The sequence below is a fragment of the Saccopteryx leptura genome, chromosome 11 (assembly GCF_036850995.1).
Source record: "Saccopteryx leptura isolate mSacLep1 chromosome 11, mSacLep1_pri_phased_curated, whole genome shotgun sequence".
Taxonomy (NCBI): Eukaryota; Metazoa; Chordata; class Mammalia; order Chiroptera; family Emballonuridae; genus Saccopteryx; species Saccopteryx leptura.
Window position 1 is genome coordinate 10328292 of NC_089513.1, and position 22646 is coordinate 10350937.

The 22646-nt window shown below is 49.6% G+C and overlaps 1 protein-coding gene across 1 annotated transcript in view; it reads right to left on the reverse strand.

Annotated features, from left to right (window-relative positions):
• Positions 1-13701: 13701 nt before the first annotated feature.
• Positions 13702-22646, reverse strand: part of PHLPP1 (PH domain and leucine rich repeat protein phosphatase 1) — a 201520-nt gene continuing 192575 nt past the window's right edge. The window contains exons 15-17 of the mRNA XM_066352344.1: positions 21121-21315; positions 18331-18559; positions 13702-15827 (exon numbers count right to left, since the gene is read on the reverse strand). Of these exons, the coding sequence (XP_066208441.1) occupies positions 14661-15827; positions 18331-18559; positions 21121-21315 (1591 nt within the window). The 3' untranslated portion in view covers positions 13702-14660. The remainder of the gene's footprint in view (positions 15828-18330; positions 18560-21120; positions 21316-22646) is intronic.

The window sequence follows — 22646 nt, forward strand, 5'->3', positions numbered from 1 at the left end:
AACATATACTATGCTCATGGTTAAGAAGAATAAACATCATTAAAATGTCTGTATTACCCAAAGCAATTTATAAATTCAATGCAATACCGATTAAAATACCAATGACTTACTTCAAAGATATAGAACACATATTCCAAAAATTTATATGGAACCAAAAGAGAACACGAATAGCCTCAGCAATATCGAAAAGGAAGAATAAAGTGGGAGGTATCGTACTTCCGGATATCAAGTTATACTATAAGGCCATTGTACTCAAAACAGCCTGGTACTGGCATAAGAACAGGCATATAGATCAATGGAACAGAACTAAGAACCCAGAAATAAACCCACACCTTTATGGACAACTGATATTTGACAAAGGAGGTAAGAGCATACATTGGAGTAAAGACAGCCTCTTCAACAAATGGTGTTGAGAAAATTGGACAGCTACCTGCAAAAAAATGAAACTAGACCACCAACTTACACCATTCACAAAATTCAACTCAAAATGGATAAAAAACTTAAATGTAAGCCGTGAAACCATAAGCATCTTAGAAGAAAACATAGGCAGTAAGCTCTCTGACATTTTTTGCAGCAATATATTTGCCGATTTGTTTCCACAGGCAAGTGAAATAAAAGACAGGATAAACAAGTGGGACTATATCAAACTAAAAAGCTTCTGCACAGCTAAAGACAATAAGAACATAATAAAAAGACAAACTACACAATGGGAAAATATATTTGAAAATGCGTTTGATAAGGGGTTAATAACCAAAATTTATAAAGAACTTGTAAAACTTAATACCAGGAAGACAAACAATCCAATCCAAAAATGGGCAAAAGAAATGAATAGACACTTCTCCAAAGAGGACATACAGATGGCCAATAGGCATATGAAAAAATGCTCAACATCACTAATCATTAGAGAAATACAAATTAAAACCACAATGAGATATCACCTCAGACCAGTCAGAATGGCGCTCATCAACAAAACAACACAGAATAAGTGCTGGCGAGAATGTGGAGAAAAGGGAACCCTCCTACACTGCTGGTGGGAATGCAGACTGGTGCAGCCACTGTGGAAAACAGTATGGAGATTCCTCAAAAAGTTAAAATCAAACTGCCTTTTGACCCAGCTATCCCACTGTTAGGAATATACCCCAAGAACATCATAGCACTGTATGAAAAGAAGAAATGCACCCCCAGGTTTATGGCAGCATTGTTCACAATAGCGAAGATCTGGAAACAGCCCAAGTGTCCATCAGTGGACGAGTGGATTAAAAAGCTTTGGTACATATACTATGGAATACTACTCAGCCATAAGAAATGATGACATCGGATCATTTACAACAACATGGATGGACCTTGATAACATTATATGGAGCAAAATAAGTAAATCAGAAAAAACTAAGAACTATATGATTCCATACATAGGTGGGACATAAAAATGAGACTCAGAGACATGGACAAGAGTGTGGGGGTTACGGGGTGGGGGGGGGGCAGGAGAGGGAGGCGGTTGGGGGAGGGGAGGGGCACAAAGAAAACCAGTTAGAAGGTGACGAAAGACAATTGGACTTTGGGTGATGGGAATGCAGCATAAGCAAATGTCAAAATAACCTAGAGCTGTTTTCTCTGAACATACATACCCTGATTTATCAATGTCATCCCATTAAAATTAATTTAAAAAAAAAGAATTTGTCTCAGGTCTAATTCAGGCAGTTAGAAGAATAGTATAAGGATGCTAATTCTGCTTCTCAGGCCACATCTTGCAAGAAAATTGGCAATTTGGCTCCTCTGATTTTGCCAATTGGATTTAAAAAAATAGGTCAGGAATGTCCTGAAATGGAACTAACAATACAAGGGCATAAATTTAAAGGACTTTTAGATACTGGGGCTGATGTATCTGTTATTGCTAAGCTACATTGGCCTCCTTCCTGGCCCACTCATGCAGCAGCCACAGAATTACAAGGTATAGGGCAGAGTAAATCCCCTCAACAAAGTTCTAGTTTTTTACATTGGGAAGATTAAGAAGGTCATTCTGGATTTTTTTAAGCCTTATGCACTCCCTGGATGGCCAGTTAATTCGTGGGGTAGAGATGTTTTGAAAAATATGGGAGCATTGCTTGTCAGTCCTAATGGTTTAGTCAGTCCTCAGATGCTTGATCGGGGATTTTGCCCACTAAGGGACTAGGGAAAGAACAGCAAGGAATTCTCACCCCCATAGAAGTGGCACCCAATACCAGAAGGTGTGGATTAGGATATCAAAATTAAGCATAGGGGCCTTGGTAGCTCCTGCTACCCCAATAATGCATTGTGCAGACCCAATTAGTTGGAAATCAGATAATCCTGTATGGGTAGACCAATGGCCCCTTTCTCAGGAGAAACTTAGGGCCACTGCTCGATTGGTACAAGAGCAGCTACAGCTTGGGCACATTGAACCATCTAAAAGCCCATATAATACATTTCCATATTTTGATCTTGTCGCCTCCTTGATTATCAAGGGGCATAGGCGACCCTTACAGCTTATAGGTTTTGAGCCTCAAAATTATTGTTGATCCTTTTTTCAAAGGGTCTACAACAATGGCTCTGGGAAACTTCCACTAAATGGCAAATCACTTTTGCAAATCAATGGACAACTTTATACTGAAACAGTCAACTTAAAATCAGCTCTAAGACTAGAATTATATGCCATTATCATGGCTTTTTAGCATTTGCCCACTCATGCAGCAGCCTGCATTCCTCCCTTAATCTATATATAGACAGCAAATATTTACTTATGGTTGTTTCCACTATAAAGACTGCTGTCTTGAGGAGAACAGAAGCTCCATATCCACGCATGCTGCAAATGGCTTTTTCCAGACTACCTGAATCATTACCGGCTAGAAGCAGCGGTCATTGGGACTTGGACATGAGCTGCAAAGTATAGAATGGTGACAACAATTCCAGTGCCATGCGGACTTTTCCTGTGGGGAACTTTCCTGGACTCCTGCTCCCTGTGACAGCTCCTAACAGACTGAACTGTGGTTGGGTTGCATTTTTCAGGGATTTGGCATGGTGATGGGGCCAACTTGGACTGGATGAACATGTTAAGGACACTACTCTTTTATGGATTCTTGCTGTATTGGCCAAGAGTTTGCTTAAAGGCTTTTAATCACTGTAAAAAGAAATAGAGGACTGGATGAAGAAGATGGGGCACATATACACCATGGTATACTATTCAGCTAGGAGAAATGATGACATTGGATCACTTACAGCGGAATGGTGGAGTCTTGGTAGCATTGTGCGGGGTGAAATAAGCGAATCAGAAAAAAACAGGAACTGCAGGATTCCATGCATTGGTGGGACATAGAAGCGAGACTAAGAGGCATGGACAGGAGTGTGGTGGTTGCGGGAGGGGGGGGGGAGGAGGGAGAGGGGGAGGGGGAGGGGTACAAAGAGAACTGGATGGAGGGTGGCGGAGGACGATCTCCCTTCGGGTGATGGGTATGCAACAGAACTAAATGACAAGATAACCTGGAAATGTTTTCTTTGAATGTATGTACCCTGATTTATTGATGTCACCCCATTAAAATAAAAATTTATTTATTAAAAAAAAAAAAAAAAAAGACTGCTGTCTTGGCCCTGGCCGGTTGGCTCAGTGATAGAGAGTCAGCCTGGCGTGCGGGAGTCCCAGGTTTGATTCCTGGCCAGGGCACACAGGAGAAGTGCCCATCTGCTTCTCCACCCCTCCCCCTCTCCTTCCTCTCTGTCTCTCTCTTCCCCTCCCGCAGCCAAGGCTCCACTGGAGCAAAAGTTTGTCGGGCGCTGGGGATGGCTCTGTGGCCTCTGCCTCAGGCGCTAGAATGGCTCTGATTGCGGCAGAGCGAAGCCCCCAGATGGGCAGAGCACCGCCCCCTGGTGGGCGTGCCGGGTGGATCCTGGTCGGGCGCATGTGGGAGTCTGTCTGATTGCCTCCCTGTTTCCAACTTCAGGAAAAAAAAAAAAAGACTGCTGTCTTAGGGACAACTGCGGATGAACTATTTCAGCAGTTCCTCCTTCTTCAAAGACTTGTATGTCAACATAGAGCTCCATGTTTTATAGGACATACTCAAGCTCACTCCATGCTCCCTGGAGCTTTAGCACAAAGGGAATGCCCTTGTTGATCAAGCTACCCAAAAGAAAATTATTTGGAGCAACCATGACAGATTGAACAATTCAGTCTCATACTATTCATCACCAGAACGCTGCAGCCCTGTGTAAACAGCTTCAACACTTTCTTGGGAAGCAGCACGGCAGATTGGTAAATCCTGTCCAAGGTGTCCTATACTACAATCTGTCCCTTCATTTGGAGTTAACCCTCAAGGACTCCTACCAGGACAACTTTGGCAAATGGAGGTTACTCATATACCTTCATTTGGCAAACAGTCCTATGTCCACGTTACAGTGGATACTTATTCTGGATTTATATACATAGTAACCTCTGCCAGAACAGGAGAGGCTGCTAAGCAGGCTATAGCTCATTGTCTGTATGCATTTTTCTATTATTGGATTTCCTAAACTGGTTAAAACTGATAATGCTCTTGCATATGTAGCAAAAGCATTTACTGTATTTTGTCAAACCTTTTGAATTATGGGTATTTCTTAAAATCGTTAAAGTCAAGGTATTATTAAAGCATACCAAGCAAATATTTTAAGGTCAATTTAAAAAAATTTAAAAGGGGGAGTCATATCCTGAAACTCCTACGGGTCTACCATATCATGCTTTTTACTTAAAAAAAAAATTAAATTTCTTTTGAATGCTGATGAACAGGAGATGCCAAATCTTTTTCTCCTGCAAACTACTACCTTCTTTATTTGATCCAGCTAATAACACTGTTTTGTCTTTTTCCAAATAGCTCCAGATATATGGAAAAGGTTTATATAGGCGGATGGGGATCCTCAAACCCCTCAGCGAGATCTTCTGAGCATGGCTTTTAAGGTATCAAAAGGCAGAAAAAGCTCAATAGAGATCATGTGAACTACCAGCTTTTAGGATATGCCCTTAAAGGCTCCAATGCCCCAAAGAAGTCTCATAGGATTCCATCTGGGTCCTGCTTCAATAGTGAAAAGGAAGGTCATTCAGCTAAAGCCTGCCAGGCTTACACGCCTTTGCTGTGAGGAAACAGGGACACTGGAAGGTAGGCTTCCCCCTCGCTCCTCTGAGGGAGGGTTCAGTCTCTTCCAGCCCTGCTCCAGCCACCTATGATCTAACCCTACCCAGAATGCTGGGGTTTGACACTGAAGGCTGAAGGTGCCCAGGGCCGTCGGCCCCATCTACGACACTGTGGACGAGCCTAGGGTATTTATTCCAAGAAGCAGGTAAACTGATCTCATTTGCACAAGGGCCACTTAACTATGTCTTGCCTGAATAGTCAGGTTTCTTATTCTTCCCTCAAGATCTCTGTTGTGGGTGTTGATAGTCCTATTTTCTGCTGCTTTGTTTAATATATAGTGTTTCCTTTATTCCTCCTACCTCAATGCCCCACTCATATTTCAGGCTGGGACCTACTCCTAATTTAGAGCTCTCTTTCCCCCTTTTACCAACTTCTATTATAAATCTACCTTTGCCACCCAGCTTAGTGTATCCCAAGGTTCTCTTTACCATGCCACAGTCGCAGAGCTCCAGGGAAAAGCACCCTGTTCTCATCTCTTCAGGCAGAGAACAAAGGCTTCATTTCCACACATGCTGCAGATGGCTTTTCCAGTCTACCTGAATCATTACCAGCTAGAAGCAGCAATCATTGGGACTTGGACGTGATATAGAATTGTGATGACAATTTCAGTGCCATGTGGACTTTTCCTGGATGTCGACTTTTTCTGGACTCCTCCTCCTTGTGATAGCTCCTAATGGACTGAACTGGGGTTGGGTTGCATTTGCAGGGATTTGGAATGGTGTTGGTGCCAACTTGGACTTGGTGAACATGTTAAGGACACTACTCTTTTATGGATTCTTGTTGTATTGGCCAAGAGTTTGCTTAAAGGCTTTAATCACTGTAAAAAAAAAAAATAAAAAAAAATAAAATAAAAAAAAAAATATATGACTGGATAAAGAAGATGTGGTACATATACACTATGGTATACTACTCAGCCATAAGAAATGATGACATTGGATCATTTATAACAAAATGGTGGGATCTTGATAACATTATACAAAGTGAAATAAGTAAATCAGAAAAAACCAAGAACTGCATGATTTCATACATTGGTGGGACATAAAAACGAGACTAAGAGACATGGACAAGAGTGTGGTGGTTACGGGGGGGGGGGGGGGGGGGGGGAGGGGAGGAGGGGGAGGGGAGGGGGAGGGGGAGGGGCACAAAGAAAACTAGATAGAAGGTGATGGAGGACCATCTGACTTTGGGTGATGGGTATGCAACATAATTGAATGACAAGATAACCTGGACATGTTTTCTTTGAATATATGTACCCTGATTTATTGATGTCACCCATTAAAATTAATAAAAATTTATGTATAAAAAAAGAATGTCTCTCTCTATATAGAAAAAGATAACTTTTTTGTCATTTTTTTATTTTTTAACACCTCTTTTTTATGAATTCTAAAAAGCATAACAAAAAATATAGCATAAAAATGTGTTTTAATGTCAGAATAAATTTAATTTTGTTGTATTTATTTTGTTTAATTACCATAAAAGCACGTTCGGACTTTATATTTTGTTTCTTTTAATATTTGACTTAATTATTATAACATATTTCTCAGAAATTTGTATATAGTACGACTACAATTTGTAGGATTTTAAATGCGCCCCAACTTCAAAAAGTTTGAGAACCACTGCCTTACACACATGTCCCACATGGTGAAGATGGTCTCATCATGAAGTGGTTAAAAATGTCAGCCAGGCCTGACCAGGCGGTGGCGCAGTGGATAGAGCATCAGACTGGGATGCAGAAGACCCAGGTTCGAGACCCCGAGGTCGCCAGCTTGAGCGTGGGCTCATCTGGTTTGAGCAAAGCTCACCAGCTTGGACCCAAGGTCGCTGGCTCAAGCAACGGGTTACTCTGTCTGCTGAAGGTCTGCAGTGAAGGCACATATGAGAAAGCAATCAATGAACAACTAAGGTGTTACCACAAAAAACTGATGATTGATGCTTCTCATCTCTCTCCGTTCCTGTCTGTCTGTCCTTATCTATCCCTCTCTCTGACTCTCTCTCTGTCCCTGTTAAAAAAAAAAAAAAAAAAAAGCCAGCCCGGGCGCAGACCCCTGCGCTGACACTTCCTGGCAGTGACCTTGGGCTGACCCTTTGGACCCTCTGAGCCTCAGCTTCTTGTACCAATCAGGGGAGAAGTTGCCAGCCCCCCATACTAGTGTCAAGACTAAGGGACTCACTACTACAGGTAAGCATTTGGGGCGGTGTCCGCCACTCTCAGCAGTGCCGGAACTTGAACTCTTACAACGTCCCACATGCAGACCAACGTGAAGGCAAATTCTGACGTTCCTCTTCCACACCCAGTGCTTCCTCTGGTGTGTCTTGTGGGCCCAGGAGACCCCGGCACTCCCCACGGCCCTCAGCCAACTTTGTCCACTCACCTTCCCCCGGGTCTTGCAACTGGTCCTCGTGGGAACTTCCTCAGTCCGGACACCTCTAGCTCATTTGCTGAGAAGAATCCTGCTTGCAGAGAAAACCCCGGTAGGGTGCCTGTTCCAATTTGCCTTTGGCTCTGGGAAGAAGATCAAAGCCACAAACTCCCGGGGCCTGGCCGCTGTGGGGAGGAGGGCACAGATGCAGGGAAGGTATAATATAGCTACTTTGCCAGACTGAGGTTTCCGTGTGTCGTTGGGGAACTCCTGCGGGGGCTCAGAACGAGTTGCCCAAGATGCACCTCTGTGGTGTGCAGATAATATTGAGCTAAAGGCAAACCAAGACCCTGTGGGCTCGAGAACCCCCACCCCACGCCACCCCAACTACCCTAGAAGAATTGAATTAGGGGCCTTACTCATAATAAGAATCATCAGAGAGATATCCTCTTCTGACTTACCTCTGTGGCAGGGCAAATTTTTAATTACTATTAACATCTGCTCTTATGGAATCCTGCAAGGACCCTTCGAAGCCCCCAAAGCACCTTCCACCTTAGCCCTAATGCAGGTCAGGTACACCCATGTTCCCTTTCTGTCTCTGAGCCTCTTCATGTAGGTGGGGGAGGTCTGTTTCCGCCTTGCAGGTGGGGTTCCCATATGTGCATATGTAATTAGACTTGGTTATTTCCCTGGTTCATCGGTCCCCCTGTAGGTTTCATTATTAGACCAGCCGAAAGCACTTTGAAGGTAGAGGAAAGTCCCCCCCCCCCCCGCCCACATTTGCTTAATATTTATTGATCCTGGAGTCTGTATGACAAATGACCTGTCCTGGGCCCGATAAGCAATTTCTGAGAGAGATACAGTGAAATGCTTAAACAGTCAAAGTCATTCCCAGTCGCTTAGCATATCCTAGAGACCAGGTGAAGCCAGGGAGGAGGGGGTGGAGGGTGGGGAGCTTAATAGGACATTTTCCACCACTCCAAAGAACTAGATTTATTAACTTGAACCACAGGACATGGTGGACAGGCAACCGATTTTTTAGTCTACCTAAACAAACACTGAAAATGACTCTGTCTCTTACCTGTACCGATGACGTTGAATGGCCTCCCAACAGCAGGACTCAAAGAGCAAGGGGTGGGTCTCCCCTCACGGGAGAGAAGGGGGTTCTGCAGACAGGGGACACCGGAATCCTCCATGCCATCCTTCGGCTACTGCCACCGTCAACGAAGTCATAAAGGTGACCTTTTGCCCCTGCTGCTTCTGTCTATTTCCCCACTGGTTCAGAGCCCGGGGCAAGCAGAGGGAGGTTCCGGATGTGGACTGCCCAACGCCCACAGTCCCTCTGGGGCTGCCTGCTCTCACAAACCCCGGCTGGAAAGTCTCTCCCTGCAGAGCCTGCTTCTCACATGTCACTCTTGGTCTCCTAACCCTCCTCCTAATTCCTTCACTGCTGAAACCATCATGCTCCCTACAAAATAGTTGATTCATTGCCTCTGTCCTTCGTTAGGAAGGCTCAGGAAGGGAAATGACAGAACCTGGTGACAGATGACTGGTTCTGCCTGCTTGTTCAGGAGGCAGTGGGGAGCAGCCGACATGGGGGGCAATAAGCAAGCACCCCCATGGGGAGTCCTGGGAGTTAACGAGGAGCAACTGGCAGGATGTGGGTCCCTGTCCCTTCTTTGTTCCCTGGGGGTGGGAAGCCCGTGTTGTCCCTCAGGAGTCACAGACAAGTGTGAAGGCCACTGGGGGACAGGAAGAACTTCACACAGCACTGATGGGTTCTCAGTGACCACACTGCAGGGCTGGGATTTAGAGATTGTGAACTTGGGGCTGGCCCATTGGCCATCTCAGACTGTGTGCCCGGCTGTGCCCCGCCCCTCCCCGCCCCCACGTTCTCGGTCACCTGCCTCTCCGTGGTGGATCATCACTGACTGAAATGTGGTTCCTGACTCGTCTGCCCGCTCTCTGCCCACCCCTTCAGCAGGGCGGGAGCTCACCCTGTTCACGGAGGACCCTTTCTCTTTGCAGCTTGTGGAAGAAGCCGCGAAAGACCACTCAACAGAGCGACATAGTTTGGATTCTGCCGTGAAGCAGGAGCTCGGGCGACCTCTTGAGACCGTTTCTGCCCTCTGAGGCTCAGACGGGACGGGAGTGGACGGCCTGCCGGGCCACACTGGTGTGCCCCCCGTCCTGCCGTGGGCCTTTCCTCCCCCACTCACACCCGCTCGGCCTCTGAAGACATGTCAGAGATGGAGAACGGGCAGGACAAGCCCCACACATCACAATCCAAGAAATACCCAAGATGCACGTTTGAAGAGTGGAGGAGTCATAGCAATGCTGCCTTACATGTCAAGGACATGTAGAGAGCATTGTAATCCATGCCTAAAGAAGTTTCTAGAAAAAAAACCCTGACGGGTTTACCTGTGAGATAGGATGGTTGCAGGGTATTTCCTCTCCTGAAGAAGGATGGTTGAATGTGCTGAGGGAGGCAAGGGTGTGACACACAATTTATTTCGATGAACTATTTTTAACCCACTAACATGCTCTAGGAAAAGGAATATTCCAGTAGTTCTTAAAATGAATTGCATAGATGAAAAAAAACCCCACAAAATATTTTGGGTGCATGGTCTATTCCTGGCTTCCAGGGCAAGTTCTACTGATTTAAGAACCTCCCAATGCTAACTGTGGAACAGTTTTCTTAAACTCAGAAAAGCAAATGACCTCTAAAATGAGCCAAAAAAATAAAAAGTCAACATCTGGAGGGGCAACATTTGGGAAACGTACCTTTGGTGTAATTTCAACGGTTCTTTCCATCGGTAAGATTAGTAATTAGGGAAAAGGACAAGTTCATTGGAATAAGACCTAAGAAATAGTAATGAATAGAACGTACTTGAAATTTCACTCTGAAAACAGTTCCCTTCCATGCCTTCAGAGAAAGAGAGGTATGCTAATGGGAATAGTTTTAGTCGTAAGCAGATGGGAGAAAATTCTTCAAGTGTCTGCCGTTCCCCCCTTTGAACAGGATGGAACACTGTGTTTCTGGTCTGGAATAAAATGAGGGCACTAATGAAGCAGAGCCCAACAAAAACAGTGCTTGTTTTGGGGCACTTCAATTCAGGGCAGGGGATGGCATGACTTCCTACTTGACAACACAGCCCAGAAGATGAAAGGCACCCTCAGGAACCCATTCTCCCGTCTTCTCCCATCAACCTCTGTCTTCTAGAAGAAAGGGGACAACATACACCCCTCCTCCAAACCCCTCACCCTCGGGACGCTTTGCTAAGTGGTCAGGGCAATGGGCTTGCCAAATTAAGTCTGACCTTGGCTGCAGTTTTGGTATTTGGGTGGTGGTGGGGAAATAAAAAAAATTTCAGAGTCATCTTTCAAACACACAGCCATTGGAATCAGCTCACGACCAATGAATAATAGTGAAATGGGACAAAATTTGCATTTCCACAAAAGGTATGTTGAGGGTGGATTTAAAGAAAATGAAATTCAATGGCAAGAAATGAGAAAAGCTTATTTTCTTGACCATTACTGCATGTCTCTCTCTCTCTTTTGAACAATTCAATAGATGTTTCCCTAAGCATTTTCAATCTAAAAAGGTACTTCTGCTGTGTTCCCAATTATCTTCTTTCTGGCCACCCTTAATGCTTCATTTACAACAATGACAAAAATACTTCCACCTACGTGAGGCTTTGCTATCTACAGATTGCCTCAAACGCATGACCTGGTTTACTCACTGGGGAGGCAGATGGAGCAGATAGCATATTATAAGAATGCTATCTCCCGATGGGTTGGGATGAATTCACAGTGCCTTGCCTGAGCAGTCACAGGGGAGTCACACGATCGAACGGGAACTGTTCACTGGGCAGTGCCAGGAATGAGCTGTCAGGTGTTGACTTGGGAGATTCAAAGCACAGTGCAGATTTTTATGTATTTACTTCCTACCATGGGGAATGGGGCACTGGATGGGGCTTGGGGATACTGACCTCTCTCCCAGGTCAATGCAATGACTCTGGTTTGCGTGTCAATTTCCCCTGGGAGAACAGTGCCCATCCCGGGAACCAGTGGCCATCCCATTGTACCACCTCACGCGGCAGACCTCCACAGGTGCAATGACGCACTGCCTCCTTCACAGGGTAGGATTGCTTTCCCACCAGTAACGTAAACTTTGTTTCTTCTGGAAACCCAGAGGAAGGATGAAGAAGGATCAAGCATTAAGGCAACTTCTACCCAGAGTCTAACCTCACCAGCAGGTGGTGCTGTGACAAAAGCAATCAAGAGAAACAAGGCCACACAGGTTGAGCGTCCAGGCTCCGGAACTGGCCATGGTGCCCTCTTCAGAGGCAGTCCTTTGTGGGTACACATGCGGTCAACCTGGCACCGGACAACATCTGGGTCCTCAGCTGGGAGCTGAGGCTGCCAGCAAGGCTGCAAGGCTTCTCAGCGCTTCTGACAGCTCCTGCTCCAACCTCTCCCCTGCCCTCTCTCGGCCTTTCCTGGCTACCTGCTCCTCCCAGCAGGCAGGGATGCCAGTCTCGCTCGTATTCACTCTGGGGAGAGCCCTTGGCTGCGGGATCTTCAAACACTAAGCACTTTGCAGTTTACATGTATTATCTGATGCTACGGTGATGGGAAGAGAAAAGAAACTCCTCAGAAATTAACTGGGGGGCTCCCACCAAGAGCAAGGAGACTGGAAGTGTCTCCGCCTCTTTGGCCATGTAACACACTCCCGTTCTCTTCAGCCACAGGCCTATCGACCCCCAGTTCCCAAAGGGCAACCTGTCCTTCACCTCCACAGTCCTATGTCGGGTATGTTCAGTGTGACTTAACGGTGCAGTAAACAGAGAAACAGCACTGACTGAGCTGGTGGGCCACGGACACACCAGCACCGAGCCGCCCCTGGTCTCCCCATCAGCCACAGAAGTTAGGAAACGAGGGAGGTCTCCACGGGCACTGGACGGTCCCATTCACTTCCCCCTGCACAGAGCGCAGCTGTGGGGCCCACTGTGGGCTCCTCCAAACACTGCTGCCTCAGCTGGCCACAATCAGGCAAGTGCTGACCCCTCTGGTGGCAGCTGCAGAAAAAGCCACACTGCTGGGCAGGTGTGCCCCACCTCAGGCAGCAGGTGAACCAGCCCACAGGGGGTTGAAGAACTGCAGACATCAGAGAACCAGCCCAGGTCTTCAGGTGTGAAACCCGGTGCCAGCAAGGGCTGAGGGAGGCAGGTGCCGGAGGGGGGCTGGGCTCAGGGAGGCTGACGTGGCTCAGCTCTCGGTCTAGAGCCCAGAGCTCAGCCTGCGCTCAACAGGCCTGTCCATTGCTTACTGATGCCTTACTGGGCTGAGAAGAGCTCCATCTACTTTCACGGCCCTAGCGGTTTTCAAAGAGCATGCCGTGCAGGTAGGAAGACACAGAATGAAGCATGGATGTGACCAAGACAAGGCCAGTCCACGGATCTGGCCACCACAGGACCAACAGCCCATTACCACGTCTACAAGCTGAGAGATATTCATCGGAATCACTCAAGGGCAGACCTGAAGGAAGAGAGGAGACAGGTGTATCTGGGAAGCTGGTCCACGTGAGACAGAGAAGACCAACAGGATCTTCAACACGTAGTTCACGTGCAGGCTCGGGGCTATAGGGCGTATCAGGGGCCAGCAGTCAGCTAGGAATACTGGGTTTCCTGGGGGACTCCATGGCACTGCCATTACTTGCCCCAGCAGTGGAGAGTCAGCCAAGCAGCTTCTGCTTTTCAACTGTTCAACTAAAGGTATATGAAATAAAGGTGCCTTAACTTGTTCTTGTGCTCAAGGGGCCCAAGAGAGTCGGAGATGGGGATGGATTTGTGAGAGTTTCTCAGGAATTTCCTCAATGTAACCTCTGCCTGTCCCCCTTTGAACACCTGGCCTACACAGTAATAAATGTTTATAGAAGGGCTGTAAGATCGACTGACTGTTCCCATCACTAGTTCCAAGGTCGAGGACCACCTCAGTCAATGGAGTTTAACCTGTTGGTCGTCTTTTTTCCCTTCAAAAAGAAATCAAAGCCCAGGAATCTCTGAAAACCCCAATGTTCCACCTAGTTACTTCCAACCCGACCTGTTGTGACTGTCGTCTGTAAGACACCTCTGGCCACTGAGACAAAAGAGGATGGGTGTGGTACTTGTAAAGTCGGTGTTTATTATAACAAAAATTATGACATGTTCATGTGGGCATTCTGCTTGAATATAACTCTTGGTGTGTAAATGCTCTAACTGCACTCGACCCAGTCATGCTGATTGTGGCAGCAGTAAGGGACACACGGGAAAGTGTCTGCAAAGGTCGAGGGGCCAGGTGGGGGCGGGAGAGGGAGGGGAGGCTCAGAGCCCCTTTGGCTGCACTTAATGAACTAGGGATGGGTTAGGAGGTGGGCAGGGCGGGAAGGCTCCTCAGAGGGGGCGGGAGATGTCAGTTGTTTAGACTGTGTCCTTAACGCCAAAGCTACAAAACATCTGAAGCATCACTATACAACACTGAGCTATTTACAATAAAAATTTCTCAATCAACTGTTCTCTCAGAGAAAATTAGTGAATCCCAGTGACTTAAGTCACCTGACAGAGTAAAGCAACTCCTAGGAGTTAGTCTCCATATTCTACAAATGTCTATCATTTTCAAGACAAAAACAAAACAAAACAAAACAAAAAAACCTTCCCCCCCCCGCCCCCTCACCCAGAATTACAATATTATTAAATCATTTAGCACTGGCAACCTGTCCTGCCTTCCAACCAAACAAAAACAATAAAAAGACATTTTAAAAAATATTACATTATCATTAACTGTTTTTCTATAATATATTAAACCTTTTGTTCTTTGTCTTTACACATCTGATATGTTAGGAAAAGAAGTTAACAAATTTAAATCATATTGGTAAAGCATCACTAGAAGAAAAGTGGTAATTATTTAAAAAATCACCAACAGGAAGAACCTACAGGCTAGCTGGAAAGACAGGTGGGGAGAGTCAGCGAGAAGGGCGTGGAGTAAACCCCTGGTTTAATGCGAGCCTGTGAGACTCTGCAACGCAGTCTTAAACGGTTCCTTTATTCCAAGGCGCACCAGGCGGTCATGGTCAAGGTCAAGGTCAAGGTCATAGCGGCGTGTCGCAGTAGTCTGGCAACGGCTCCACAGGGCACAGCCGTGGGGGCTGCGTGTGCGGCTGTGCGTGAGGCTGCGCGGGAGGCGCCTGCTGCTGCTGGTGGTGCTTCATAATCTCCTTGACCTCCTCCTCTAGCTCGGGCGGGATGATGAACTGATCCTCGGGGTCTGGCTGGGCCGGTGCGGCGAAGTAGCCCCCAGGCTTGCGGAGAGGCGCGTCGGTTGCGACCTCTATCACATTGTGGCTCCTCTCCTGCGGCGCCACGGAGCCGTTCGCCCTGCGGCGCCCGATGGTCCCCACGGCGGCCAAGTCCGCCTTCCTGGGCAGCCCCGGCTCGTCCTCGTTGGCGCTGATGACGATGCCCTCGTCGCTGGCCTCGGCCGGCACGTGCAGCAGGGGCTGCTGCTTGTCCCTGTCCTTGGCGCGGCCGCAGTGGATGTCTACCTCCACCTCCACACGGCTGCCGTTGCTAAAGACGCCCTCGATGGGCTCCTCGTCGTCGCTGTCCAGGCCGTTGTCGGAGAAGGCGCTGGAGAAGGTGGCGCTGGACAGCTGGCGCTGGAAGGAGCCAGACAGGCAGGCGGGGTGCAGCAGGCAGCGTGGCTCGCTGGGGTAGGCGGGGCCGCTCTCGCCCAGCGCCCCGGGCGCCGGCTCGTCCGAGGCAGTGGAGCCCACCTCGCTGCTCATCTCTGACGTGGACAGCTCGCTGCTGATCTCCGAGGCCATGCCGCTGCTGGACGACGGCATGCCTAGCCCGTCCGCCGGCCGGTCCTTGATCACCATGCTGACGGACGGGGGGAAGATGCCCGGGCTGGGCGGCGGCACGGCCCCGCCGGCGCCCAGCTCGCAGCAGCAGAAGCTGTCCTCGGCCACGCTGAGCTGCACCACCACGGCGCTGATGCTGTCGTGGCAGCCGTAGCTCTGCGCCAGCGTGCACAGCTTCTTGGCGGCGGCCAGGGCGTCGGGCACATTGCGCACGGCTGCCACGGCCTCCTCAATGGACAGGCTGTCCCACAGACCCTTACTGCCCAGGATGAAGAACTCGTCCTGGGGGGTCAGGGCTACAGACTGCACGTGGGGCCGGGGCACCACACTGGGGTGGAGGAACGTGTAGCCCAGGATGCGGGTGGACTCGGTCACTCCGTTCACCTTGCCGTCCTGGAAGAGGAGGGTTTCCAAGCAGACATTAACACGGAGCACAGGCGGCGACCTCCCTCGGGCCTCCTGCCTGGGGACCCCAGCGCTTGTGTGCCACAAAGGGAGGGAGGGGCTGCTCACCCTGTGATGAGTGGTCAGTGGCCACCTGAAAAAGGAGGGACTAAACGGGGCATGGTCACACTGGGTTCTAAAGCAAACCACCATCTAGCCCGACGCAGCAACACTGGTCACTGTCATCTCCTGTAACCCGTGGAGAGGAAGGGCCTTCCTGCAACAACCTAGTCCTGAGTCCTGAACAGACACGTGAGGCAGGTATGGTCCAAAGTAATGCCCCTAATCTTAATACTACTCCCCAACAGTGCATCAACCACAGGCCCAGAGGAGACACTGTTTTTAAGAAGGTAAAAAAACCCAAAATTGGTGCAGAGCATCTTGGTGTGACTCACTGGGTCGGAATGCCCGCGCTAAGAGGCGGACGCTAAGGCAGAGGGGCCAGTTCCCATCCCTTCCCAGAACCCACGCTGCTGGTGACAAAGTCCCCTGGCTTTAGTGCACTCGGCTACATGCCACTGCGATCACGAGCCCAAGTCTCAGCCCCTTTGCGGGTACAAGACCTTTGCCCGGAACCGGAGGGGAGGAGGGGCTGACCCTGACCAAGTACCAGCTCGGCTCTTCATTCAAGCCGAGGGTCTCAGGTCTGTAACTTGCCTCCTCACGCCCCTCCTTTCAACGGCTTTTCCAGGGAAGCTCCATTCGGACAAACGCAACTTTCCACGTGTGTCTGGGACTAGGCAACAGAGACAGTCCCGCACTCTCCCTGGAAGCCAGTGTTTCTTCCGGAGGGCGGCCGTCCCCTTTCCCTCCCCACCTCCTTCCTTCCCCTTCCTGCGGGGTGGGCCCAGGTGTCTGCTTGGTGTTCCGGGGAGCCTGCTGCGACCCTGCACACCACCCTGCCATGACACACTCACAAGCAGGCAGAGCTCTTAGAAGGAAAGTGACTAAAACGGGGCTTCAAGCATGATTTTCAGCTCCCTTGAGTCTACTAATGCAATTTGTTGCTCCTTGAAGTGGGTATTTGGCAAAACTGACCCTTGCTGAGCTGCCCAGCCTTTTAGATCTCGCTGCATCAGGACCAAAGCTCACATGTCTGTGTCGGGTACGTCTGCGTGGGCACATGTGTGTGTTGGGGGTGTGCCTCAAGTTAGAGAAGTAACAAAACCAAAGGGGGTCGAGAATCAGCAATGCAGACAAAAGTGAGGAGGAGGAGGAGGAGGAGGAGGAGAGACAGAGAAAACAGGAGAAAATTTCTGAAGCACAAACACATTTATGTAGCAGAAATCGTTAACCTTTGCATTGTGTAATGTGGAGTGTCTGATCCAATCCACGCTGCCCCACCTGAGACAGCCTCTGCTCCCTGACATCGTGTCTACTACCTAATGTAACCTTCTCTGCTCCCAGAACAGAGGCAGGCAGCTGAAATCGACACAGAGACTCCTTTGCACAGTGACCCCGAGCCTTCATCTTCCTCCTTGTGGTCCTTAGCAAAGCCTGTCTGGTCTCAGCAGACCTCTTCTCTCCTGTGCTGCCAACTTTCACTGCTGCTTCCCTGCGCTGCACGGGGCCTGTGGGCTTCATCGTCCATACAAGACTGGAAATCTCCTGGGGGCAGATGTGTCTGTGGGGGTCACTTCCGTGTCCCCCACCCCCTCAGCTGCCAGGTGCTGATATGGTGTGATGAGCTGGTGACGGGCAGGGCAGGGCTGTGAGAGCCCACGCGGAAGGTGAGCTGCTATGAGTCGTTATCATGCGGATGACTTGTGCCAGGCTTTCTCAGCAGGGCACTACTGACATGTTGGGCCAAGTCATTCTTTGTTGTGGGCTGTCCTGTGCATTCTAGGATTCTCAGCAGTGTGCCTGCCCCTACACGCCCAAAGCACTTTCTCCCCCAGTTGTGACAACGAAAATATGTCCAGCCATTGCGAAATGTCCTGAGGGGGCAAAATCACCCTCGGCTGAAAAACATTCACTGCGTGACTCAAAAGGAACAGGAGGTATGACCCCAAGTAACAGCTCGTTCATTTCCACTGATACAGTAGCCTTGAAGACAGGCAGATCTATTACTGTTCCCACTTCACAGATGAGGAAACTGAGGCTTGAGGGTTTGAAGGCCACAGCCCACCACTGGCAGAGCGAGGATATGGATAGCAGCAGTGGAATCTAAGGGGGGGAGCCATCACCCACCAACCAAACCAGTGCCCCTGTGAGGACCAGCGGGACAGGACTGTGGAGCACAGGGCACAGCCCTGACCCTGAGCAGCTGTCAGTGAACAGTGTATTATTCTGGGCATCATCATGTCTTCACACCTATCATACACAGAATTTGCTTTGTGACACTAGGAATCTGGGATCTGAATTTTAAATAACTTTAAAGAACATTCTTTGGAGGGACATGCTCCCTGGCCCTGCCCTCCTTCCATCCTAGAAACACTCTCCCTCTCCTTACCTCAGTGATGATGGCCTTGTGCTGTTTAATTCTCTTCAGTTCCTCCTCGCAGCTCATGACGTACGACCTGGACAGCGGCAGCGGCTTCCCGTTCCGACAGAGAACTGTCTGGCACTTGCCCACGTTAGCAGAGGTCAAGGTGAAGGACCCTCCGGGGTCCACTGGGTCATGCTTGATATGACAGAGGACAGCAGCACCTCCGAGTTTCTGCCCAGCAGTTCCAAGTTTCCTGAAATCCAAAGAGAGGGTGTCACCGCCCCTCATGGCCTGTCGTGTGTCAGCTTTGCGACAACAGAGGACTGTGCCGCTGAACAGGGCAAGGAGACGGATGCTGGGGCTCGAGTCGGCCTCTTCACTCACGTGGGTGCCACTCCACTTTTTGGGGGGCAGGAGCCACAGGGCCCGGCACATACCCACACAGGTGGATGTCTACTCACCACGGGGCGAAGGGCCACTTGTCCACTGCAAGGTCCAGGAGCTGATGTGGAATACAAGAGCCCCTGTCCTGCTGGGCCCAGCCTGCTATGCCCACCTCAGCACCCTGCAGAGACAGTGGGCAAGTGACCACTGGAAGCTCTCCCCGCTCCTCTCTCGGCCCTCTGCTCCCAGGAGAGGGACTGAAGGGACCACTTCCATAGGAGCAGGTGCAGACACATTTACACACCAACACAGAGACCCCCGCATCACCTGACCACCCTCTCCCCCTGCAACACAGATCTCTGCTGGGAGGAGCTCTGACGTATTGGACCATGGTGTTCTTGCTCTAGACGGTGACGACCTGCTGGACCAGTGATGCCAATTCTAGAATGGTCACAGGAAAGACATTCTAGCAATCAAGCTCCAAAGTGCTTTCATTTGTGACCATCCATCCACAGGTCCACTGAATAATACACAAAGCACCAGCCACTCCCAACGATCAGGGGGAGCTCAGAACTGCTATCACAAGCCCCACGGATGGTGGTGCCAGCCAGACCCCTGCTGGACCTGGGTGCACAGGAGCACGTGGTTAAGACAGACAGACAGACGCCTGTGTATAGGGCGGACCCTCAAGTACTGCCAGCTCCTGTCTCCTGTCTCGGTCAGGCAGGTGGCCACACTCGCGATGGGAGCCAGGGCTGCCTATGAGCCCATGCCCTACACGAAGAATGTACAATTCTTCCAAGGACCGGAAAGATCACCACATCCCATATCCTGTTAACAAGGAGGGAGAGTCAGAGGCCCATGAGTGACTGTGAGGGCCCACGAATGGCCGTGAAGCAGTCTGGGTCGCACACCCGACTCCTGGACACCCACAGCCGGATGTGGCTCTCAGCCCTGCCTCACGGTGCTACTTTCCTCCTGCAAAGGCACAGCGACGCCGAGCTGGGCAGAAACAGGGTGGGCTGTGGGAGGGGCAGCTGGTTACGATAGTTCGAGGTTACCATCCAGTGCTGGAGCGTCTATGACAAGTAGGCCTCTTGGGGGTGTGTGAAGGGTGTGTGTGTGTGCAAGTGAGGGTGTCAGTGTGCATATGTTATCTCTCTGCTTTTCTGCTAGGACAAGATGGGAGTGAAAGAAGAAAAGCAGGCAGATGTCCCCGGTAGCTGGAATGTTCTCTGGAGTCCCACTGCCCAAGGTCAAACCCTGGCTGCACCTTCTCAAGACTCTTAGAGCAACATGTCTCCACTCTCTGTACCTAAGCTTCCCACCAGTGAGATAAGAACAGTGCCACTGCCTATCTCACTGGGTACATTTAGGGCATTCAATAAGGTATGTTGAAGGATGGCCAGTACATAGAAAAGACTCATTAAATAGTAGCTACGAGCAGGACTGACCTGGACGTGCCCACTGAGACTCTGAAAGACAGAGGTGAGGCTCGCGGCAAGGAGCCTCCCTGGGCTTGCCCTGCCGGCTCCTCAAGAGCTCCTCATGACCCAGGGGAACTTGAAAGGCTTCTCTGGACCAGCATTCCTTAGCAGATCCTTTTTCTACCCCTATTCCAAAGACACTTCCTCACTTCCTCTGGCAGACTATCAAGGGAGAGAAAAAGGAGAAAAAGACAGTCCTTGTTCCCATGACCTTTCCAGCACTCTCCACTTAGTGGTCCCTCATAAGCAAGTGTTTGCAGGACAATGTGAACAGACACACTGTCTTTACGACCTCCAAAGCCATTAAAGTGACAAAAGAATGAGCAAACCTTTGAATGAGGGAATGCTTATAACATTCAGCCCTAAGAGTTACAAACACGCCAGAATTTCTATGGTGACCTGAGCTCTAGAGAACAGCCCAGGAACTCTGCCGGTAACACTGGCCTGAACACTTCACAAGGGGCAAAACAGTGCGTGAAGAACGCTTTCACTCGCGGCCTAGCAGCTGACCATCCCCCGTTTACAAAGGACTGTACGGTTGCAAACCAGGGGCAGCTTTCCCTGGGTGAACGTCCTGTGGTAGGCCCCGTCCACGTCAAAGAGAAGTCCACCCACCCAAAAGGTCTGACGCGCCCCTGGAGTGGGCAGGATTGGGGGGGAGGGTGAAGCGTGCTGTAAACAGTCGTGCAAACCTGAAACTGTGACATGCCTGTGAGGTCCGGTTCTAACAGAAGCAAAGTCCCTGTCGTTGACGTGGCCTACGACAAAGCTGTCAACACACCAGCATGTCTCAGGTGGCACAGAGCCTATCCCTGGCGCTGGGGCAAAACCCAGTTGCCTGACTGCACCTCACACGCCCGCACCCCACAGCAAAGCCTGGAGGTTACTGGGCGCCTGGTTTTCTAACCAGAGGGCAAACACACGACAGGGACAGCAGGGTTACCTCTGCATCACAATGAACGTATTGACCATGTACTCCTCCTCGTTCTTGGTCTTCTGCAGCTCTTCCGCCAGGATGTCGCTCATGGTGCACTGCAGAAGGTAGGGTACTTCCACGTTGCGGTCCCCGTCAAACACACCGTACAGCGCCTCCCGGCTGTCGCAGAAGTTATTCACCGACAGGGCGGCCACACACAGCCTGCCAGGCAAGAAAGCATCTGTGCTGAGCAGGAGCCTTCAGCGGCCACGGGCAACTCAACCCGGCCTCCCCCCGGAGCTGTCTGCCCGTCCCAACTCCGCAACTCCAGACGGCTGAGAACAGGTTGCTGAACCCCAGCGAATTCACAGCCACTAACGGTCTGTGAGCAAAGGAGAATGACCACCACACATTTACGCTTCACACATGGCTTCCTGCGCGCTTATCTTCAGATGACATTATTTTTTAATTGGCAGCGAAAAGAGAGAGAGACACGGAAAATAACATGGTTACGAATCCCTGTGTCCATATTCATTCACAAACAGTAATTAAAATAAAGTGCCAACTAAGACCCTGGAAAAACATGAAAAAAAATGTTGGAAAAGTATAAACACACGAAAGGCCTCACACTCTAAGGCCGTCACATATGTAACTCAGGGGATGGATCCTGACGACAACCGTTCAGTGCCATCCCCCAGACGAGAAACAGCAGCCCAGAAAGGTTGAGCAACTGCCCCAGGTCACACAGCCAGTGAGCATGGTGCCCAGGTGCACAGCCAGGAAGTCTGGCTCTTGGGTCAGTCCTGTCCAATGCCTGCCTCCATTTATTAAGAAAAATAAGGCATCCCTAGTTATTTGGCAATTAATGGCAAAGTAAAATTTAATAATAGAATATCAAATCATCTTATAATTCTGTCTTCCTACCATAAGCTCCCCTTATGAGTCAAAATGGGGGGGGGTTGAAAAAAAAAAAAAGAAAATGATGTGTTTTTTTAAAAAGTATAGTAGCGAATTTTCCTTTCTGCCAAAGCTTCCTGTTTGCTTTTCAGTCTAAGGAAGAATTTAATTTGTCCAAGCAAAGCGCCCAGCTTGGCTTTCCCCAAAGGATTCACAGTGACCCAACAAGGAGGCAGCACAGCGTCCCCAGGGCCCCAGGGCAGGAGAGACAGAGAAGGGAGCACGCACATGTCCCCAGGTTTGGAGGCAGGGACAGCCACAGTTCTGGCCTTCCCCCCAGAGGGCAAGCGCCCAAGCTCCTTGTTTACATAACCCTCTAGCTGCAAGTCAGAAAGTTTTAGCTTCTGCCAGCAAAACCACAGGTAAGAGAGCGAGGGCCGGGGTGGCGTGGGCCTCGGAGATACGGGTCGCGTGCTTAGCTTTGATTGGGGTGGCGCTGTGCAGGTGGGTTCCTGTCAGGACGGTCCAACTATCTGGGGGCTTATCCTGTGCGTGTTCCTCCGTGCCCGTGCTGTACTGCATGCAACCATGTCTACCACAAGGTAAGGGTGGAAGGAGAGACCACACAAACAGGAGGTTAACTGGTCACTGCTTGA